This window comes from Trachemys scripta, chromosome 5 (genome assembly GCF_013100865.1).
Source record: "Trachemys scripta elegans isolate TJP31775 chromosome 5, CAS_Tse_1.0, whole genome shotgun sequence".
In the NCBI taxonomy this organism is placed as follows: domain Eukaryota; kingdom Metazoa; phylum Chordata; order Testudines; family Emydidae; genus Trachemys; species Trachemys scripta.
Window position 1 is genome coordinate 78412228 of NC_048302.1, and position 19129 is coordinate 78431356.

The window sequence follows — 19129 nt, forward strand, 5'->3', positions numbered from 1 at the left end:
TGCTTCTTTGATATATAGTTTTAATTGTTAATGTATATCATTTTGTTAAATTACAGGAAACAGCACTGGGGGGGGCAGAGGGGAGAGGTGGATCATTTGGCATTCATGTGTCACAGGGTAGTTCTTCATCAGGACTGAGAAGCAGCTTCCTCATGACCTGCAAGCACAGCAAAGAAAAAAAAACTTGAAAGATTGATTAGTCTGTAGGTGTGTGGGGGGGTGTCTGTGGGGTGTGTGTTTGAGTGGTGGTGAGGGTTAACCCTTTTGGTTCCATGCAAAAAAAGAAACAACAACTGAATTCAGTTTACTTGAACTGGTGGTATTATAAAATAGATGTGTAGCAATCCAACAGTAGATAAACATATATTTGAAAATGGGCTCTTCAGTCTAGCAGAGAGGAGAGTTATAACATGATCCAATGGCTGGAAGTTGAAACTAAACAAATTCAGACTAGAAATGAGTCGTATTTTTTTTTTAACAACGAAGGTAATTAACCACTGGAACAATTTACCAAGCGTTGTGGTAGATTTTCCATCACTGCCAGGCTTTAAATCAAGATTGGATATTTTTTTCTTAAGACATGCCCTGGGAATTATTTGGGGGAAGGTCAAACTAGATGATCACAGTAGTCCCTGCTGGCCTTGCAATCTAGGAAGGGTCATAATTGTGTGTGAGGACTTTGAAGAAGTGAAGCACTATGGAAAGGCTAAGTATTATTAAATTTTATAATACCCTTAAAATCTTTTGTAATCAGAGTGAAGTTTAGTTAAACTCCTAATACTGAGAATAATAGCTAAAAAGTGTGCTGTTCAAAAGATCACAACTCTCACTAAACTGGGTTTTAACTCTCACGTAGCAGCAGCTTGGGTGTTTCCAGACTTGTAGCCCAAGCTGAAATGTATCTGTTTTTGTCTTTCTGCTCCCCACCCCCACTGCATGCATTGTTGTCCTATAATGATTGGCTGTGGGACTAGAAACAGCTGTATTGAGCCTTGATTTTTAAAGAGGTTGCAGGCCTTCCTGCTGTTTAGTCAGTTGGTAGTGGTTAACGACTAGAGAAGAGAGAGCGAAGTAGCTGTTTCCATTATAGTTTCAAGACAACTTGATTCCTCTGCGTTGGAATGTGTTTGCAGCTGTCAGATGAACCGATTCCTGCTATCCTCATTTTGACTTGCAATCCATTGGGTTTGTGCAGAGGAAGAAGTGCTGCAGCAAATATTCTTTCCAAACAAAAGATTTTCTTTCCTTCCTTCTCAGGGGGGATGGACTATCCTAAAAACACGCAGCTTTGTATGTAAATATATGCAAGCTGATTATAGGCTGGAACACAAGCCAAGGTTTGAGTGAGCCCAAGGGTGTTTCACATTAAAATGTGAAGCCTGACAGGATCAGTGCGTCTAACTTAAGACAGCTTCTTGATTAGCATGAGACTGGGTGGCTGCCTTGTTTCCTGCCCTTCAATAGCTATTCACTGTTTTCAAGGCGGAGAACTGTTCAGCGGAGGAGCTGTGGCAACTTGAGCAAACTATACACGGTGGACTCACAGAAAGCAAATGTTTGGATTAATTTGCAGCCTAGCCTCCCAAGCCGGCAGGAGCTAGTGCATTAGAGAGGAATATACATCTATCCCTTAAAACACATCACCACACACACAAAAGAAACAACTGGCAAACTGCTGAAGGAGGGCAAAAGGCAGACACCTCAGCCATTATGACCATCTGTGTTTCCTGGATTCTACAAGAATACAGTTGCTGCTTCTTGTAGGTCATATGTGCTAGATGTGTGAATGAGACACATGTACATCCAATATGTATGGATAAGCTGTGGGTGCTGCTAACAGGAAGATTGATCGAATGATTACTGCAGCAGTGGTTTAGGATGCTCCCATGGATTCTTGTCTTGGATTCTGATAGGTGAAGAAAAATGACTTTCACTGTTATCAAAGCGTCATTCTAATCCTGTGCAGTTGGAGATTTGACAGTGCTTCCTACAGTTTCTGGGCGCTCTCTGTTTCGGGTCAAAACCAAAGGCAGTGGGGCTTTCCTAATTTGTTTGGGTCTTTTTGTGTTCTGGCTCACACTTGACTAAGCACTCCTATGCTGAATTGAGCTATTGTTTGGGATCCCAGAGCTTTTCACGCTGCAATCCCCTACCCCCTCACCCCCCCTTGCCTGAGAAGCCACATAATGTGCCTTTCCTCCACATGAATCTGGAAGCTATAAGCTGGACTGATTGCAAATGAAGTGTAATGCATTGTGGGACGTGTGTAAAAATTGGATCATTCGGGGGGGGGGGAGGGAAGGAACAGACCTGCAGTTTGCTTCATAGAAGAGGTAGTGGCAAAATGTTTGCAGATTCTACCCAAGCTGTGCCTGTAGTAGACTAATGAAACGAAGCGTCGCAAGCACGCCGTGAGGCCTGACTCATGCCACTGCTGCTGGAGGATTAGACTGCAGGTAGCCTCAAAATGAAGAAGACACGGAGTACAACCTTACGGCGAGCCTGGCCTAGTTCAGATTTCTCCGACCGGGCCTCAGACCGCATGAGGTCCCGCAGTGAAAAGGACTACCGACTGCACAAACACTTCCCACCAGCTTTTATTGCCCAGGCATCACGGGGCTACATGACATCAGGTTTGTAATAGCATTTTTGTGCTTATTGCAAGGCTCAATGTTGGGTGTTTATTTGGCTTGCTAATACTGTGTTGATAGGTAAAAGGATATAATATGACTGATAGCATAAGTTGTGAATAATGCAAAAAAAAAAAAAAGGCAGACATCCACCATTTTGTACCTCAGCAAGATTCACAGCAGGGCCCTCTCAATATGGTGTTTAAATTTATTAGTAAAAAATAAAATAAATGAAAGGAAGTAATTTTCGTATCTATATTTTCAGCTCAGGATAGATAAAAATGACCTGGGTGTCATGATCAGAGCAGCTCCTTTGCTCTTGTGCTTATGAATAAGTATGTGCTGAACATTTACTACCAAACCAAACATTCCTTTTCCAACTGGTCAAGTACAATTATCTCAATGGGGGCATATCTATATTGCATTTTCTAAAGAAGTGTCACCTGTAATTCTGAATGCTCTTGCCCTGTTCCGAGCTAGTCAGGTTTCAGAAGCATATTTCCATACAGAGAAGTGTATCCGTAGTGAAAATGAATATAAATGCCGTATTTGTGTATAAAGTGTGTGTGTGTGTGTGTGCGCGTGCTCATGTATACATGTGTTTATTCATCGATTCATTGTTTTAAACGGCGGTTGCATGGAAATAATGGACCCTGCATCAAAATGTTTGTGCTTGGCAGAAAAGAAGCACAAAAATGTAAAAACAGAGAGGCGCGAAAATAAGGAAGGGTTTACTCTTCAAATTAGTGTCTTATGTAAATAAAAAAGCCTCTGTATTTCTAAATGAAAGCCTGTTCATTTTGAAATGTATCTGATCAGCCATGTAATTCAGAAATTCGATAAACACAGGAAGAATACTTGAGAGAATGCTGTGGAGGGGGGGAGAATCCTGGAAATCTTCTTTGTTGTTCTACTGCTTGATTATTGTGTGATCAGACAGAACATTTCATTACTATGATGTCAAATACCAATTTATCATGAAGGCACATTTTTCCTCTAAGGCTTAATTTAGGTTGAGTAGGCAGATTCCTTTAAAAGGGAAAAAAGAGGAGGGAGAGAGAAAATGAAGGTATTTTACCATGCATAGTTGAAAACCGTTCCAATCCCATCTATGCTGGAAAGGTTGAATCAAAGCTTGTGGTTTTCAGTTACATTCTTACTTCATTATTGTTCTTCCTAATAAACATGTCTCTTAGCCAGGAGTGGTTTTTCATGTTTTAAAAATGTCTCATGACTTTTCTGTAATTAACCCCCAAACCTAAAGGAAATAATGTGCATTATGTTGCAAATTTGCCTTCATAAGGATATTGTGCTGTTTTGGCAATAGTCTTTTTGATTTTCTCTGTCGTGGGACGGTTCATATTTAAGGAAAATGACAAGTATAACTTATACGTAAGCAGCTGAAGAAAGCTATAATGGTTAGTACTGTATATTGTTTGGGTTGTGATGGTGCAGCAGATTTAGAAAAGAATCTGCAAGCCAGATCTGACTCCAGCATGTACTTCTAAAATCTAAACGGTTATTCTTTGACTTTTCTGATATTCTTAGTTTGAGATGCACCTTGTCAATTTTATCTCAAACAATACTTTTAAGCTTTTCTTTTAGTATGGAAACCAGTTCTGAAGCAGAAGAATCTTTCAGTAGTGTTTCTGACAGTTGGTGGGTTTATTTATTTATTTATTTATTTATAAACGCACGAGTACAACTCAGCTACATTCTTCCTGGAAACAGTCTGAATTCACAAAAGCATTATCCTGACGGGCTGTATGATCAAATTTGAGTTCTCCTTAGGATCAAATGTGTAGTGATCTGTATTTTAGAGTAGGTGTCTGTGTGTGTGAGATGGGGGTGGAAGGGTAACATCCATTATAAATGTGTTATAAAATGATCCCCAAAAGGCATGTTACAGCTATGAATATACACAAGACTGATTTCTAATGTTATAGCACAACACTGGAGGAAGGAAACCAAGTGTCGCATCTAGTATGAGTAATCTACTAAAGTTATTACAGGCATAACAAAATGGAAATGAAAACCAGAATTTTTTTTTTTTTTTTAAATTAGGTAGAATTTTAGCTGGAAATGTAATTGTGGCCTTTTGGTGAGTGGCTTGCTTTTGTTTGTTTGGTTTTTTTTTTTAAATGACCCCTGTTCATTGCCCTTCCAAATAGTAGGTTTGGGAGGAATGGGTACTATATCTAAACACGTCTAGTTATTTAAAGTAATCTCTTCCTCACAGGAAATCCATAGGAAGTCTTCTTGCATAAAAGTTGTGACTGTGACTACAAATACATGCTTTGTCACCCAAAATGTTGTACAGGAGAAAGTGCCTGAAACACATAGGCTTTTCAGACTTCTGCATTCTATTTGTCCAGTCATTTAACCTAATCACCATTAGTATTGTTGTGGTCCTTTTTAATTAAATGCTGCATTGTTTGAGAGTGGGGTAAGGAGAGGGAAAGCTTGTTTTCTTGCTTGATTGCTTTATTTCAGGGATATAAGATAGGGATAGGCAAATGAGCAAATGACTCTTTACTGTGGCACTAAAAATTTTAAACAAATAAACACTAAATATAACTCTGAATTGGTTTGTTGAAAATCTGGTATACACACATTATTCCTTTAAACAGTCAAAAATACTAGGTGGTGCTATGAAGAATTGTGTGCTACAAGTAAAGTTTTGGGAAAATGCAGGCTCCTTACTAGAGAAGTGACGGTGCACCATTTTTAAAAAGTCTTTTCATTAATAATGAATAAGAACCAGTTTTGCAATTTGATTTATAGTAAGAAACATTGATATTTAGTATTAGCATTTTCAATACCTTAAGGCAAACTGCCCATAAACTGTGGCAGTTATTGCAAATATGGATGAAATTTATGTGGGGAAGCCCACAAAGAGATTGGCAGATCAATGAAGAATGAATTTAAAATTATATAAATCTAGAAAAATCTCACATTTTTATGATGAATAATCTCTTAGTGCTGGCTATCTAATCTGCTGTAATCCAGAGTTTCTTCAGGCTTCCTAGCAACCACTGGGTTCAAAGGCCATGCAATGTGTTCATTGTTTATACTGAATATTAATTTGCCAGTGGAAGACTGACTAAGGAAAAAAGCTTTTCTATTGCTGAAAAGAAAATTATAACAATAAAGGTGTTTGCCCTTGCATGAGAAAGAGATTTTGAACAAATGGGTGCAATAAATTTTGCACACATCACCAAAAAAAAGAGATTTCACTTTTTATATTTTTTATTGATTATTACTTAATCAAAGGGAAAATAAAGTCCTAAAAAATCCCAAGCAGACTGAAAGTTACTTAGACTCAGGAAGGGGGGACTCTGAAAAACCACACAAGGTAATATATATACTTCGTCAAGTGTCAGAAGCATTTTTTTTTTTTTAAAGAAAGTTTGGTTTTTGTTTAATCAGGAGAGATGATCCATGTGTTGTGGATTACACTGCTATTATATTGGGCTACCAAAATTGTATTGGGTTGGCTTTTATATTGTTATATATGAATACCATTCCAATTCTCTCTTTGTGCTATTTTAATTAAAGCTTGTTGGGGTTCCAGGTAATTTTCTAATTTGAGGTTGGAAAAAACCTATCCCATTTCATCATAAAGAAACAGTCTAATGTAAACAGCATGAGAGCATGTCTGAAGGACTTTAAATGAGTACTTTCTGGAACTACAGAGAGGTTACTTTCTGAGAAGTCTGCAGTTAGTTCTGAGCTCAGAATTTAACAATAATGGCATAGTGGATGAAATTTAGCTCCGGTGAAAGCCAGTCAGCGTTCCATTATGAGCCACTATCTTTACAAAAAGTTCGTTAGCCAAAAAAAAAAAATTTTTGGACAAAAAATTCAAACAGTTTTTGCCCAGTGCGAACTTCGCTTCAGAAGGAAAAAGCTGGCTCCTCTCTCTACATCTTTTGAAGGATTAAATTTTGACACAAAGCATAGTACTGGCTCTTCAGCTTCATTTAACAGAGGGAGCCTGGGAGTTATTTGAGAGAATCGGAGAATCCTAGATCTTTTCTTAAGCTTGTCCCTTCCAAATTAATAACAAATGGGAAATGTCCATAGAGGCTTGGTGGTCAAAAGAATACACAAGTTACTGTAGCTGAGGGACTTCGCAATAGAGAACGCTTTGGGGCCTGCTTATGTCTCTCCCTTCCTTCAGTTGATTATTTGAAGGTACATATACTGGCCTGAAAGTTACTGTACTGTAATTGTTAGTGAAATAAACAGCATTACATCACCTACTTTGTCTAAGCTCGAAACTAAGACATTCTCCAACCAGCTGGGCAGCAGGTGATGACTGAAGGTGGGAGGGTGAGGAAGAAGAGAAGAGCGGCTAGTCCGAGAGAGAGGGGGGAGGAGTTGATGGAGACAGCACCAATTATGGGCCACCAGAGGATACAGGAAGGCATAAGGGGGAGCATAAGGGAAGATAGGAGCAGACACAGGTCAGGACTAGAGGGATCGGAGACTAGATTACTAGATCGCACTGTTGCCAGGCGACGGCAGGTGTATGTAATTGGAGACTCTTTACTGAGGAGATTGGACAGGCCTGTGACCAGGGCGGACCCGGAGAACAGAAGGGTGTGCTGTCTACCGGGTGCAAAGATACGCGATGTGGACCTGCGGTTGAAAAGGATCCTGAAAGGAGCAGGTAAGAACCCCTTGATAATCCTTCATGTGGGAACGAATGACACGGCTAGGTTCTCGTTAGAGAGAATCAAGGGAGATTATGCCAGGCTGGGGAAGACTCTCAAGGAGATAGAGGCTCAGGTTATCTTTAGTGGGATTCTGCCTGTTCCGAGGGAAGGGCACCAAAGGGCTGATAGGATTGCGAGGATAAATAGTTGGCTAAGGGAGTGGTGCTATAAGGAGGGCTTTGGGATGTATGGCCACTGGGAGGCTTTCGGGGACAGACACCTGTTCTCGCGGGATGGGCTTCACCTGAGTAGGGAAGGAAATAGACTTCTGGGAGGGAGGCTGGCTCATCTTATCAAAAGAGCTTTAAACTAGGAAGTTTGGGGAGATGGTTGGGAGATGCACAGTTAATCTCCACGCCAGTTTCCGGTATTGAAAAGCTGAGTATAATAAGAGGAGACATAGCCGGGGAAATGAGATTGGACATAGGAGGGACAGGGGGGACGAACACAAAGAGGAGCGCAACATACAGTGCTAGTAATGGGAGACAGGCTAAACGACATATATTAGGCTGTTTGTACACCAATGCGAGAAGCCTAGGTAATAAAATGGAGGAATTGGAGCTCTTGGTCCGAGAATTGAAACCGGATATCGTAGGAATAACTGAAACATGGTGGAATGGCAGTCACGACTGGAACACAGGTATGGAGGGGTATGCGCTGTTTAGGAAAGACCGGGATAAAGGTAAAGGGGGGGGGGGGGTGGCATTGTATGTCAATAGTGAAATAAGCTGTAAAGAAATAATAGTGGATGGAATAGATAATACAGAGTCCGTCTGGGCAATACTCAAGCTGGGTAAAAGTACTACTAGAGCCTCTCCGGGGATAGTGCTTGGGGTGTGCTATAGACCGCCGGGATCGACCCAGGATATGGATAAGGAATTGTTTAATGTATTAAGGGAGGTAAATACTAATAGAAACTGTGTAATTATGGGGGACTTTAACTTCCCGGATATAGATTGGGGAACAAACGCTAGTAGCAATAATAGGGCTCAGATGTTCCTAGATGTGCTTGCGGATCAATTCCTTTATCAAGTGGTAGCTGAGCCGACGAGGGGGGAGGCCATTTTAGATTTGATTCTGGTAAGTAGTGAGGACCTTGTTGAGGAAGTGGTAGTGGGGGACAACTTGGGCTCCAGTGATCATGAGCTAATTCGCTTTAAACTAAATGGAAAGAGTACCAGAATTAAGTCAAAGACTAGGGTTTATAATTTTAAAAAGGCCAATTTTAACAAATTAAGGGGACTGGTAAGGGAAGTGGATTGGGCAAACGTATTAAGGGACCTAAAGGCAGAAGAAGCCTGGGATTACTTTAAGTTAAAGATGCAAGAGCTGTCAGAGGCCTGTATCCCCAAAAAGGGAAAAAGATTACTAAGCAAGAGACTTAGACCGAGCTGGATGAGCGACCGGCTGAAAGGGGCGATTAGGAAAAAACAGAAAGCGTACAAAGAGTGGAAGAGGGGAGGGATCAGTAAGGAAACTTACCTTAGCGAAGTCAGAGAATGTAGAGATAGAGTGAGAAAGGCCAAAGGCCGGGAAGAGTTGGACTTAGCGAGGGGAATTAAAAGTAATAGTAAGAGGTTTTACAGCCATATAAATAGGAAGAAAGCAAAGAAAGAAGAAGTGGGACCGCTGAAGACTATAGCCGGAGAGGAGATTAAAGATAATCTAGGCATGGCGCAATATCTCAATGAATATTTTGCATCGGTGTTTAATGAGGCCAATGAAGGTATTAGGGATACTAGCACCGTTACAGAGGGGCATACGGGATGGGGGATTACCGCATCCGAGGTAGAAACAAAACTAGAACGCCTTAATGGGACTAAGTCGGGTGGACCAGACGATCTTCATCCAAGAATATTGAAGGAATTGGCGCGGGAAATAGCAGGCCCATTAGCGACTATATTTAATGAATCTGTAAACTCGGGGGTAGTCCCGTTAGACTGGAGAATAGCCAATGTGGTTCCTATTTTCAAGAAAGGGAAAAAAAGTGACCCGGGTAACTATAGGCCTGTTAGTTTAACATCAGTAGTGTGCAAGGTGCTGGAGAAGATTCTGAAAGAGAAACTAGTTGAGGACCTTGAGGTTAATGGCAAATGCGATAAATTACAGCATGGTTTTACGAAGGGCAGATCGTGCCAAACGAATCTGATCTCCTTCTTTGAGAAAGTAACGGACTTATTAGATAAGGGAAATGCGGTGGACCTAATTTACCTGGATTTCAGTAAAGCGTTTGATACAGTACCCCATGAGGAACTATTGGTTAAAATGAAAAACATGGGGATCGATATGAAAATCCAGAGGTGGATAGGGAATTGGTTAATGGGGAGAATGCAGCGGGTCGTATTAAAGGGTGAATTGTCGGGTTGGAGGGAGGTTACTAGTGGAGTGCCTCAAGGTTCGGTTTTGGGACCCATCTTATTTAATCTATTTATAACTGACCTCGGGACAGATTGCAAGAGTGGGCTGATAAAGTTTGCGGATGATACGAAGGTGGGAGGAGTTGCAAACTCGGAGGAGGATAGGGATACTCTGCAGGGAGACTTGAATGAGCTTGTGAATTGGAGTATTAGAAATAGGATGAAATTTAATAGTAAAAAGTGTAAGGTTATGCACTTGGGGACGAATAATAACAATTTTAGTTACAAGATGGGGACGCATTGGTTAGAAGTAACGGAAGAGGAGAAGGACCTAGGGGTCCTTGTGGACCGCAGGATGACTATGAGTCGGCAATGTGACGTGGCGGTGAAAAAAGCCAATGCGGTCTTGGGATGTATTAGGCGAGGTATATCTAGTAGAGATAGGGAGGTCCTGCTTCCGTTGTATAAGGCACTGGTGAGACCTCATTTGGAGTACTGTGTGCAGTTCTGGTCTCCAATGTTTAAAAAAGATGAACTCAAACTGGAACGGGTGCAGAGAAGGGCGACTAAGATGATCAGAGGAATGGAAAACCTGTCGTATGAAAAGAGATTAGAGGAGCTTGGGTTGTTTAGTCTGACAAAGCGAAGGCTGAGGGGGGATATGATTGCTATCTTTAAATATATCAGAGGGGTTAATACAAGGGAGGGAGAGGAATTATTCCAGTTTAGTACTAATGTGGACACGAGAACGAATGGATACAAACTGGCCGGGGGGAAGTTTAGGCTAGAAATTAGACGAAGGTTTCTGACCATCAGAGGGGTGAAATATTGGAACGGCCTTCCGAGGGAAACGGTGGGGGCGACGGACCTGTCTGGTTTTAAGATTAAGTTGGATAAGTTTATGGAGGGAATGGTTTAATGATAAAACATAGTAGTCAAGGAAAACCAAGCAATGGTACATGAACAACATAATGGCCAACAAGGGTCAGGCTAGAGACTCTTGCCTATATGCTCGGGGTATTACTGATCGCCATATTTGGGGTCGGGAAGGAATTTTCCTCCAGGGTAGATTGGCCGAGCCTCTGGAGGTTTTTCGCCTTCCTCCGCAGCATGGGGCAGGGATCACTAGCAGGAGGGTCTCAGCCGATTGAAGTCACTAAAACACAGGACTGGGGACTTCAACGGTAGAGTACAGGGAAGGGTCTTGCGGCCTGCGGCATGCAGGGGGTCAGACCAGATGATCATAATGGTCCCTTCTGACCTTAATGTCTATGAGTCTATGAGTCTATGAGCCCATTAATGGATCAGTAAAAATCTTGAACCTGTTAATGACATGGTTGCAGGGCCAGCTGCACCTCTGACCTCATCTCTGGTCTCTCTGGCTTCCAAACAGCAAGCTGCATGGCCAACAAGTGCAGCTTTTCTCTCTCAAACTAGTTTTTCCTCCTCTGCTGCTGAATCGGTGAACCCAGTCTGGATGGGGCCCGATTGCTCCTTTGTTCACTGCCTACACTCCTGACACCCTCTTCCTCATTTCCCTCTGAAAGTTGTCGTTGAAGCTCCTGGCCCTACCCAGAGGTGCTGGAATTAGAGGTACTGGGGGTGCTGTTGTACCCCCTGGTTTGAAATGGTTTCCATTATATATAGGGTATATAATGGCTCTCAGCACCCCCACTGTACAAATGGTTCCAGCACCCCTGGCCCTACCCATCCGTTTTGTCCTCTGGAGAACCCACCTGCCTTGCAAGGGAACTGGAACGCTCTACTGTGTACTGGTCTGGTACCCATTCTGCCTCTGGTCAGCTTCAAAAAGCAAAGTCACCAGCTCTGACTTTTTCAGTTCTTTAGAGAAGATTCCTTTCTTCGTATAACTCTGCTAGCTAATCTTTCTTGAGCTGCTTGTAGCTCATTTTTCTTATCTATCTTTTCCTAGTTTCTTCCTGAAAAGAACACGACATTTTTTCCTCTAGATTTTTTCCTTCTACAATTCTTGTTTTTACTGCTGTGCTCACTTATTGGAAATTCTCTACTGTCACCATCCTACAACACTGATACCACTATTCACTGTTATATTGTGTATAGCAGAGGTAGGCAACCTATGGCACATGTGCCAAAGGCGGCACGCACACTGATTTTCAGTGGCACTCGCACTGCCTGGGTCCTGGCCACCGGTCCAGGAGGCTCTGCATTTTAATTTAATTTTAAATGAAGCTTCTTAAATATTTTAAAAACCTTACTTACTTTACATACAACAATATTTTATTTATATATTATAGACTTGTAGAAAGAGACCTTCTAAAAACGTTAAAATGTATTACTGGTACGCGAAACCTTAAATTAGAGTGAATAAATGAAGATTAGGCACACTACTTCTGAAAGGTTGCCGACCCCGGTGTATAGAGTGAACAGATGTCCCGATTTTATAGGGACAGTCCTGATATTTAGGGCTTTGTCTTATATGGGCACCTATTGCCCCCCACCCCCGTCCCGATCTTTCACACTTGCTATTTGGTCACCCTAATCGTGTATCTCCGACCCTTCTCTGGTCTCTCTGAGTGCACTCTCTCAGGCTTCATGCCTTCCTCTCTGGTAGGGTGAATTCTCCCACTCTTAGACCAGACCCTAGTCTATAGTACCCTGTGTATCGAGCATGCCTGTGCAACAGGTCTGACTGGATTTTGATAACCGTGGCTCTTCCCTTCAGAAGCTTGTGACCATTTGTGAATACAGTGACCAAAACAGCCGCCTTAAACCGAAGTGTTGTTTTAAATTATACTTTGTTTTTACTGTTGATTAATGGATTTTAAAACAACAAATGGACTACATGCATGCCTATCTTACTTAGAGTCCTAGACAGATCTGTCTAGCTCAGACCCATAACCTCTGGGGGTCTAGGTCTTAGTCTGTTGTCCTTAGCGCCCTCTGCCCCTATCCTTAATGGCCTTTCTTTAAATCCAGCCAAAGTTCTCATTCTCCCAGCTCACATTCCCCAAAACCTCTTTAATGAGTGCTGCAGGGGGTCGGAGCCTGTAGGCGGGGCCCAAAGCCAGGGCATCCAAATTAATGGCTTTTGTATTGTCTTTGAAGTGTTCCCAGGGAAGTGTATATCTGTTTCTACACCACTCCAAAGTGCATTTCCTCTCAATCCTGCTATTAAATTAACTCAATATATGCATACAGTAAATATTGCAATAACCCAATCAGTATACAGACCTTCCCCTGCCCCGAGAATCAAACAAAAATATAGAACACAAAGTATTCCTAAATTATTACAGGCCGCTCCAAATAAATCACAGGTAGAAGCTACACTGTGCCTTCTTGTAAAGATTTTTCTCTTTTAATGCCCACTAAATCTCTGAAGTTGATTTGATAAACCTGAAAAAGGTGGAACATCTTGCCAGTCTCGAACTGAATATAAACCACATCTTTGCAAAATGTGTTGCATGGTGAAGGGAGATGGAGGAAGCTGAGGCTTGAGGACTCACCCTTAGTCTAGGTCCAGCCCAATGTCCTGATTAGTTGCCACCACAATGAGAATTAATTCATGTATGAACTCATTTAAAAAGCACAGTGGATCAGAGGGAGGATTAAACTACCTTCTCCTGTAAAATTCTGTGTACAGTTGTAATACTGGGGCACCAGGTTTAAAAAAAAAAAAAAAACTGGAACTTTGCTAAGAATATTGTGGCATTCTTCCAAATCCAAAGGGTTGTGGGGTTGTTTTTTTTTTGCAGTGTTCTGGGAGGTTTCTGTAGACTGGCACAAGTGTGTTGCAGGTTTCCTCAGTCTGTAAAAATTTGCAATTTACCTCTACTGATAACACTCCAGGTATCGTAATCTCCTGATACCAAAATCTGGGATACAGTGGCCCAGTCCATGTTTAAAGGAAGCCATTTTTGATCGGATTCGGAATGTTTAAAAATAGTTCAAACCTAACTTCCTCTGAACTCTTATCTAACGTGGTATGGCTAGTTGGAAGAGGCCAAGCAATGGTAAAAGCATGTTGAGAAACTGTGGTCTAGTTTAGGGCTTGTGTGGGACAAAGACCTAAAGTGAAGGCATACCAGAAAAATAAAGCGTGCCTGGAATTTAAAATAATTTGGGATTAACTTCTCGCCTAAAGAACATTATACATAAATCTGGGGGTGGGGTGTTACTAATTACAATCATTTTTAAATAATCAGAGTTGAATAACATCTAGTTTGGGTGGAGTGGAGGTAAATTTGCATATAGAAATGAAGGATGCCCTTTTGTTGTAAGAAATAGTTGAGAGATTAACAATATTACATGAAGTAATTTGGGTTTAATTTCCTAAAAAATTGCACATTTGACACTGAAAACTAAATCTCCACAATCTCACCCTGAACTCCTGTAATAGTGGGTGGTTTTTATTCAAAGAGATGAAACATGGGTGGAAAAACAGGGTTATGTTGTGGCTTTTTAAAGTTACAGCAACACTGTGTACCTCCATACATACTCTTGCAGAAGTTTTTGGTGGCATTCTGTTGTCTGAGGACAAAGGCAGTCCTGGGGCTCTGAGGGAGAATGCTCCGAGATGGCAACTACAACTACCCTTTAAAAAGATTTAGCGCATGCTCTTCTTGGGGGCTATCAATAGCCACCAGTTGGTAGGGATGAGGCCTTGGCCAACTCTCTACCATACCCAGTTTGGGATGTCTAGTCAGTTAGGAATACTAAAACTTTGCCGCACCTAATAGTCTGTGCATAAACGCTAGGATTTTGCTGCCCCTGCAAAGGGACATTGGGAGAGTGGGCAAAGAAGGCTCACTGTGCCTATCCTCTTCCCCTGACTCTGAGGGCCTCATGTATGAGAGGTACCATGGTCCAGTGGATAGGGTATGGGATTGGAAGTCAGGAGACTGTTTATGGGCAGGTTCTATTCCCATCTGTTCCACTGGCTGGCTTTGTTACCGGGGCAAATTATTTTTTACCTATTTGTGTCTGTTTCTCTTCCCACCCCCTTCTTTGTCCATTTAAAGTACCATATATACTCGTTTATTAGCCCGTTCGTTTATAAGCCCCCCCCCCCCCCCCAAGATGGTTAGGTAAAAATAGCAAAAACTGTATGATCCTTTCATAAGCCGACCCTATATTTCAGGGGTTGGCAAACTTTGGCTCCCGGCCATCAGGGTAAGCCGCTGGTGGGTCGGGACATTTTGTTTACTTGGAGTGTCTGCATGCATGGAGCCCCTCAGCCCCCATGGTCGTGGTTTGCTGTTTCCAGCCAATGGGAGCTGCCGCAGCTGGGAATGGCAAACCGTGGCCACAGGGGGCTGAGGGGCTCCATGCCTGCAGACGCTCCAGGTAAACAAAATAACAATTAATTAGATCAGGGGTCGGCAACGTTTCAGAAGTGGTGTGCCTAATCTTCATTTATTCACTCTAATTTAAGGTTTCGCGTGCCACTAATACATTTTAAGTCTATAATATATAACTAAACTATTGTTGTATGTAAAGTAAATAATGTTTTTAAAATGTTTAAAAAGCTTCATTTAAAATTAAATTAAAATGTAGTGCCCCCTTCTCTCCCCCCCTCCCCCCAGACTGGTGGCCAGAACCCGGGCAGTGTGAATGCCACTGAAAATCCTCTCGCGAACCGCCTTCGGCACGTGTGCCATAGGTTGCCTACCCCCATATTAGATATTCAATTAAATGATTCCATAGAGTTTAAAATCATCACACTTTGGTGTAGACCTGTTTATAAGTCGACCCCCGCTCTTTGATGCATCACCTTTTTTTACCAAAAATATTCGGCTTATGAACAAGTATATACTTTTGATACGAGTATGTTCTTTGGTGCAAGAGCAGCTCATATTATGTGCTTATGCAGTGCTCCTACAAAGGGATCCTGATCTCAGCTGGTGATATTGTAATATAAATAATGTTGAGCAGCCAGAATATGCTCCTTAGTGTGCAAAGAGAAATTGAGGTTCTGCAAATAAAATCCTTTAAACCAACTTCTGGATTCTGTGGCACACATTAGAAATTTCCATCCCTCCTTCATGCTAGCTGAAAACCAATCCTACTTGTTCATAATACCAGCAGTAAATGATGTGGAATGACTGTTAAGGACAGTTATCACTTTTACCATGTCAACCAACTCTTCACAAACCAAAAATAGCTCTATTTTTCATCAAATTGTAGAAGATGTGATTCTGGTAATTTGAAAAGGGTGGGGAGGGGCTCCTATTAATTCAGCAGGAAACATTAACTCCTGGGAATAGTTGCAAATTCATAACTTATTTTAAATTTCATCTGCAGTTATGATTTTCCAGGAGTACCAAACAAATAGATCTTGATAGTTTAATAGCTGGATGATATAGGATTTGAAAGTTGAAAATAAAAGAGAATGTATTTGAATAGAAAACCAACTATAATTTCTTATTTATATGGAGTTCTTTTTTCTTTATAGCAGTCAAAGGGCCAAATTCTGGGGGATACTTAGCACCTGCATTTCCCAGTAAAATCAGGCCCTTTGAACCAAAATAGATCAGGATCAGGCCCTGTATGTGAGAATTGTTCATATTTATTTTATCTCCCCCCCCCAATGGAATAGAAAGAAGCAGGATTCTGCAGAACAGAAATAAAGTTTGGAGAGCAGAGACAGGAAAATTCTGTTTTTATCTGGTATTTTTTAGGGCTTGGCTATACGTGAAAATTAATCTGGAATAAAGTAGCATGCGCATTTATAGCGGATTAACTATTCCTGAGGCTGTGGCTACACTCAAAACTTCAAAGCACTGCCGCGGGAGCGCTCCTGCAGCAGTGCTTTGAAGTGCGAGTGTGGTCACGCGCCAGCACTGGGAGAGAGCTTTCCCAGCGCTGCAGGTACTCCACCTTCACGTGGGGATTCGTTTACAGCGCTGGGGCACTGTTTACACTGGCGCTTTACAGCGCTGTAACTTGCTGCGCTCAGGGGGGGTGTTTTTTCACACCCCCGAGCAAGATAAAGTGCCAGTGTAGCCACGGCCTAATTTACTCCATGTGGACACTCTTATTCTGGAATAAAAGTGCTTTATTCCTAGGGTGACCAGATAGCAACTGTGGAAAAATGGCACGGGGTGGGGGGTAATAGGTGCCTTTATAAGAAAAAGTCCCCAAAAACAGGACTGTCCCTTTAAAAATGGGACATCTGGTCACCCTATTTATTCCTAATTAGCTCTAATCAACTGTTAATTACCTTGAATATTATGTCAAGAGGGCACCAGTGTGACTATATCAGTGAAGCAAAGTTCTTTTGAAGCTGACCTCCTTCCCATCACTTACCATGTTCAAGCCTCACAAGGGCAGTTCCTGATTTGCTTGAGATGCTCAGGGTGGAACAATTTGAGACCTTCCTGCAGGTTATATCAAGAAGAGAGTATGTTCCTCAGGGAAGAGATGTGGTCCTCTTAGCTTGGTTGTGAAGCACCTAGTACACTTTAGGGTGCTGGGTAAATCCCACCCATTGCAAGAGCCACGAAGGGGAAACTTTTGGTGATCTCTAAACGTTTTCATTTTGTTTTTTCTCTTTTCATTTCCTTCCCCAGCAGGATCAGTTAAAAATAAATTGACCTTTGTGGAAAAGTTTGGTCTCTAAAATTTGAGACAGACATTAAAGACTTTAATAGACAATTTAAAAGTATTGATTTAATGCTGGCCTGGAAAAGGCAAAGATCTATACGAAAGATCTGAGTTCATCACAACCATTATCTAAACTAATTTGCATGCCCACGTATGTTGTTTTCATTCCTTCCCCACCCCCATTTTCCGGCTGATGGCCTGTAACCTAGTTTCAGAAAAATGAACTTCTGACCACATGAGAGAACATTCCAAATACCATAAATTGGATTGCTTCACTTTGTCTTATAAAAGTGATGTACAAAACTTTGTTGTGATGCTCATTTTGCCTGCCAACCCCCCCCCCCCCAGCATTTTAGAGTGAAATATCAATCTCGTTATTATAGTAAGGTTTGGCAGAATTTGATTTTTATTTTTTATAATTTTTGACAGATATAGATTATGTTTAAGCATTTATTTAAAGTTTCACAGTTGCAGGAATTTGTCGGGGGGGTCAGATAATCGAGGGTGTCGGACAGTAATTATCTAATGGCACTAGATGTTGAGATTCAAAAAGTTAAAGCTTTATAACTGTTAAATACACAAATGTGACATGTGATGTTGACAAAGTAAATATCCTTAAATCAAATAAGTTCTCAAGCAGCATTTTTCTTATTTTGCCTATCTGTAAATTTTGATTATCATCAATGGAAATATTTTTTGTTGGTTTGTGTGTGTACAGCGAAATCAACGTTTATCAACATTTACAGATAAATATCTAATCCTTCCAAGCCTATAGTTACTAAATTCTGTTCCCGTGGTTACTAACTGGGAATTTGTATTCTTGGATATTGTGATGACCTTGCTCTACCATCCATAAGCCTATGTATAAATAATATTTTCGTCTGGGGCAAAACTGAAGTATTTTTAAAAGATGTCCCTATGATCAGTGTTTTTAGGAGTGAGAGCTGCATAACTATAGGGGGAAAATTAAAGCTGCAGAGAATAGTTTAGTGGCCTAAACATCGAGTCTGAAATAGGTGCAACGCCAGCTTCAAATCCAATGCTTCTGTACTACCCTTTGGAAGTTCGTGGGTAGATACACCAGTTAGTAAAGGTACAATAAAGTCCTAAATTACAGCTCAGCCCAAGGCCCTATTCTCAATTTTGATTTTATTAGCACAAAGATTCAAACGAAGAACTAAGTAGGAGATAGAATCAGGTTCCCTGCCTCATTGTAACCCTTAATATGCTGGGGCTTAAGCAGAAAGGCCCCCTCCCATGGATTTGGCATCAACCCACCTTCTGTACTGATGGGGGATGGATCAGCAAGAAGGTCTGTGCTCAGTGGCTCCAGTGCAGTAGCCTGTATGACGCTACAGGCCTCGGAACACTGCAGATCAACTTGAGCCTTGGAGTTGGGAATGCAAAAGTCCCTTCCCTGAACAAAGGCCGTCGTCCCCTGCCAAGTTTTAAGTCCCTGCATGGGTAAGAAGTTAGAACTTTTCAAAGAGAAAATCACCAAAAAATTTTAACAGGCCCAAAGCAAAATATTTTACCCTAACTTTGTTCTCAGAAACATATGAACAATTTTGGCTGAAATTAAATAATAATAATAAAAAAAAAAGGTAGTTCAGCCTGAAGCAAACACTGAACATGGAAAATTTCAGCACAAGTGGTTAAAGTTTGGAAAAGTTATAAGCAACTGAAAACAGGGTCTTATAATGGCAAGTGTCAGATAGCCTTAATAATGGGCAGTGCTACCAGGCCTGCCTGTAATATATATTTATTTCCATTACAAATAAATATTTTATGTATTATATTTATTACAATGGAAATGGTGACAAATTCTGATTGTTGC

General features: G+C 41.3%; 1 protein-coding gene across 2 annotated transcripts in view; it reads left to right on the plus strand.

The window, feature by feature from the left end:
- Nucleotides 1-1063: 1063 nt before the first annotated feature.
- Nucleotides 1064-19129, plus strand: part of STOX2 (storkhead box 2) — a 108063-nt gene continuing 89997 nt past the window's right edge. Inside the window, exon 1 of one of the 2 annotated variants that reach the window (XM_034770779.1) lies at nt 1064-2633. In XM_034770779.1, the coding sequence (XP_034626670.1) occupies nt 2468-2633 (166 nt within the window). In that variant the 5' untranslated portion in view covers nt 1064-2467. The remainder of the gene's footprint in view (nt 2634-19129) is intronic. The other variant, XM_034770781.1, reaches the window with a different exon arrangement.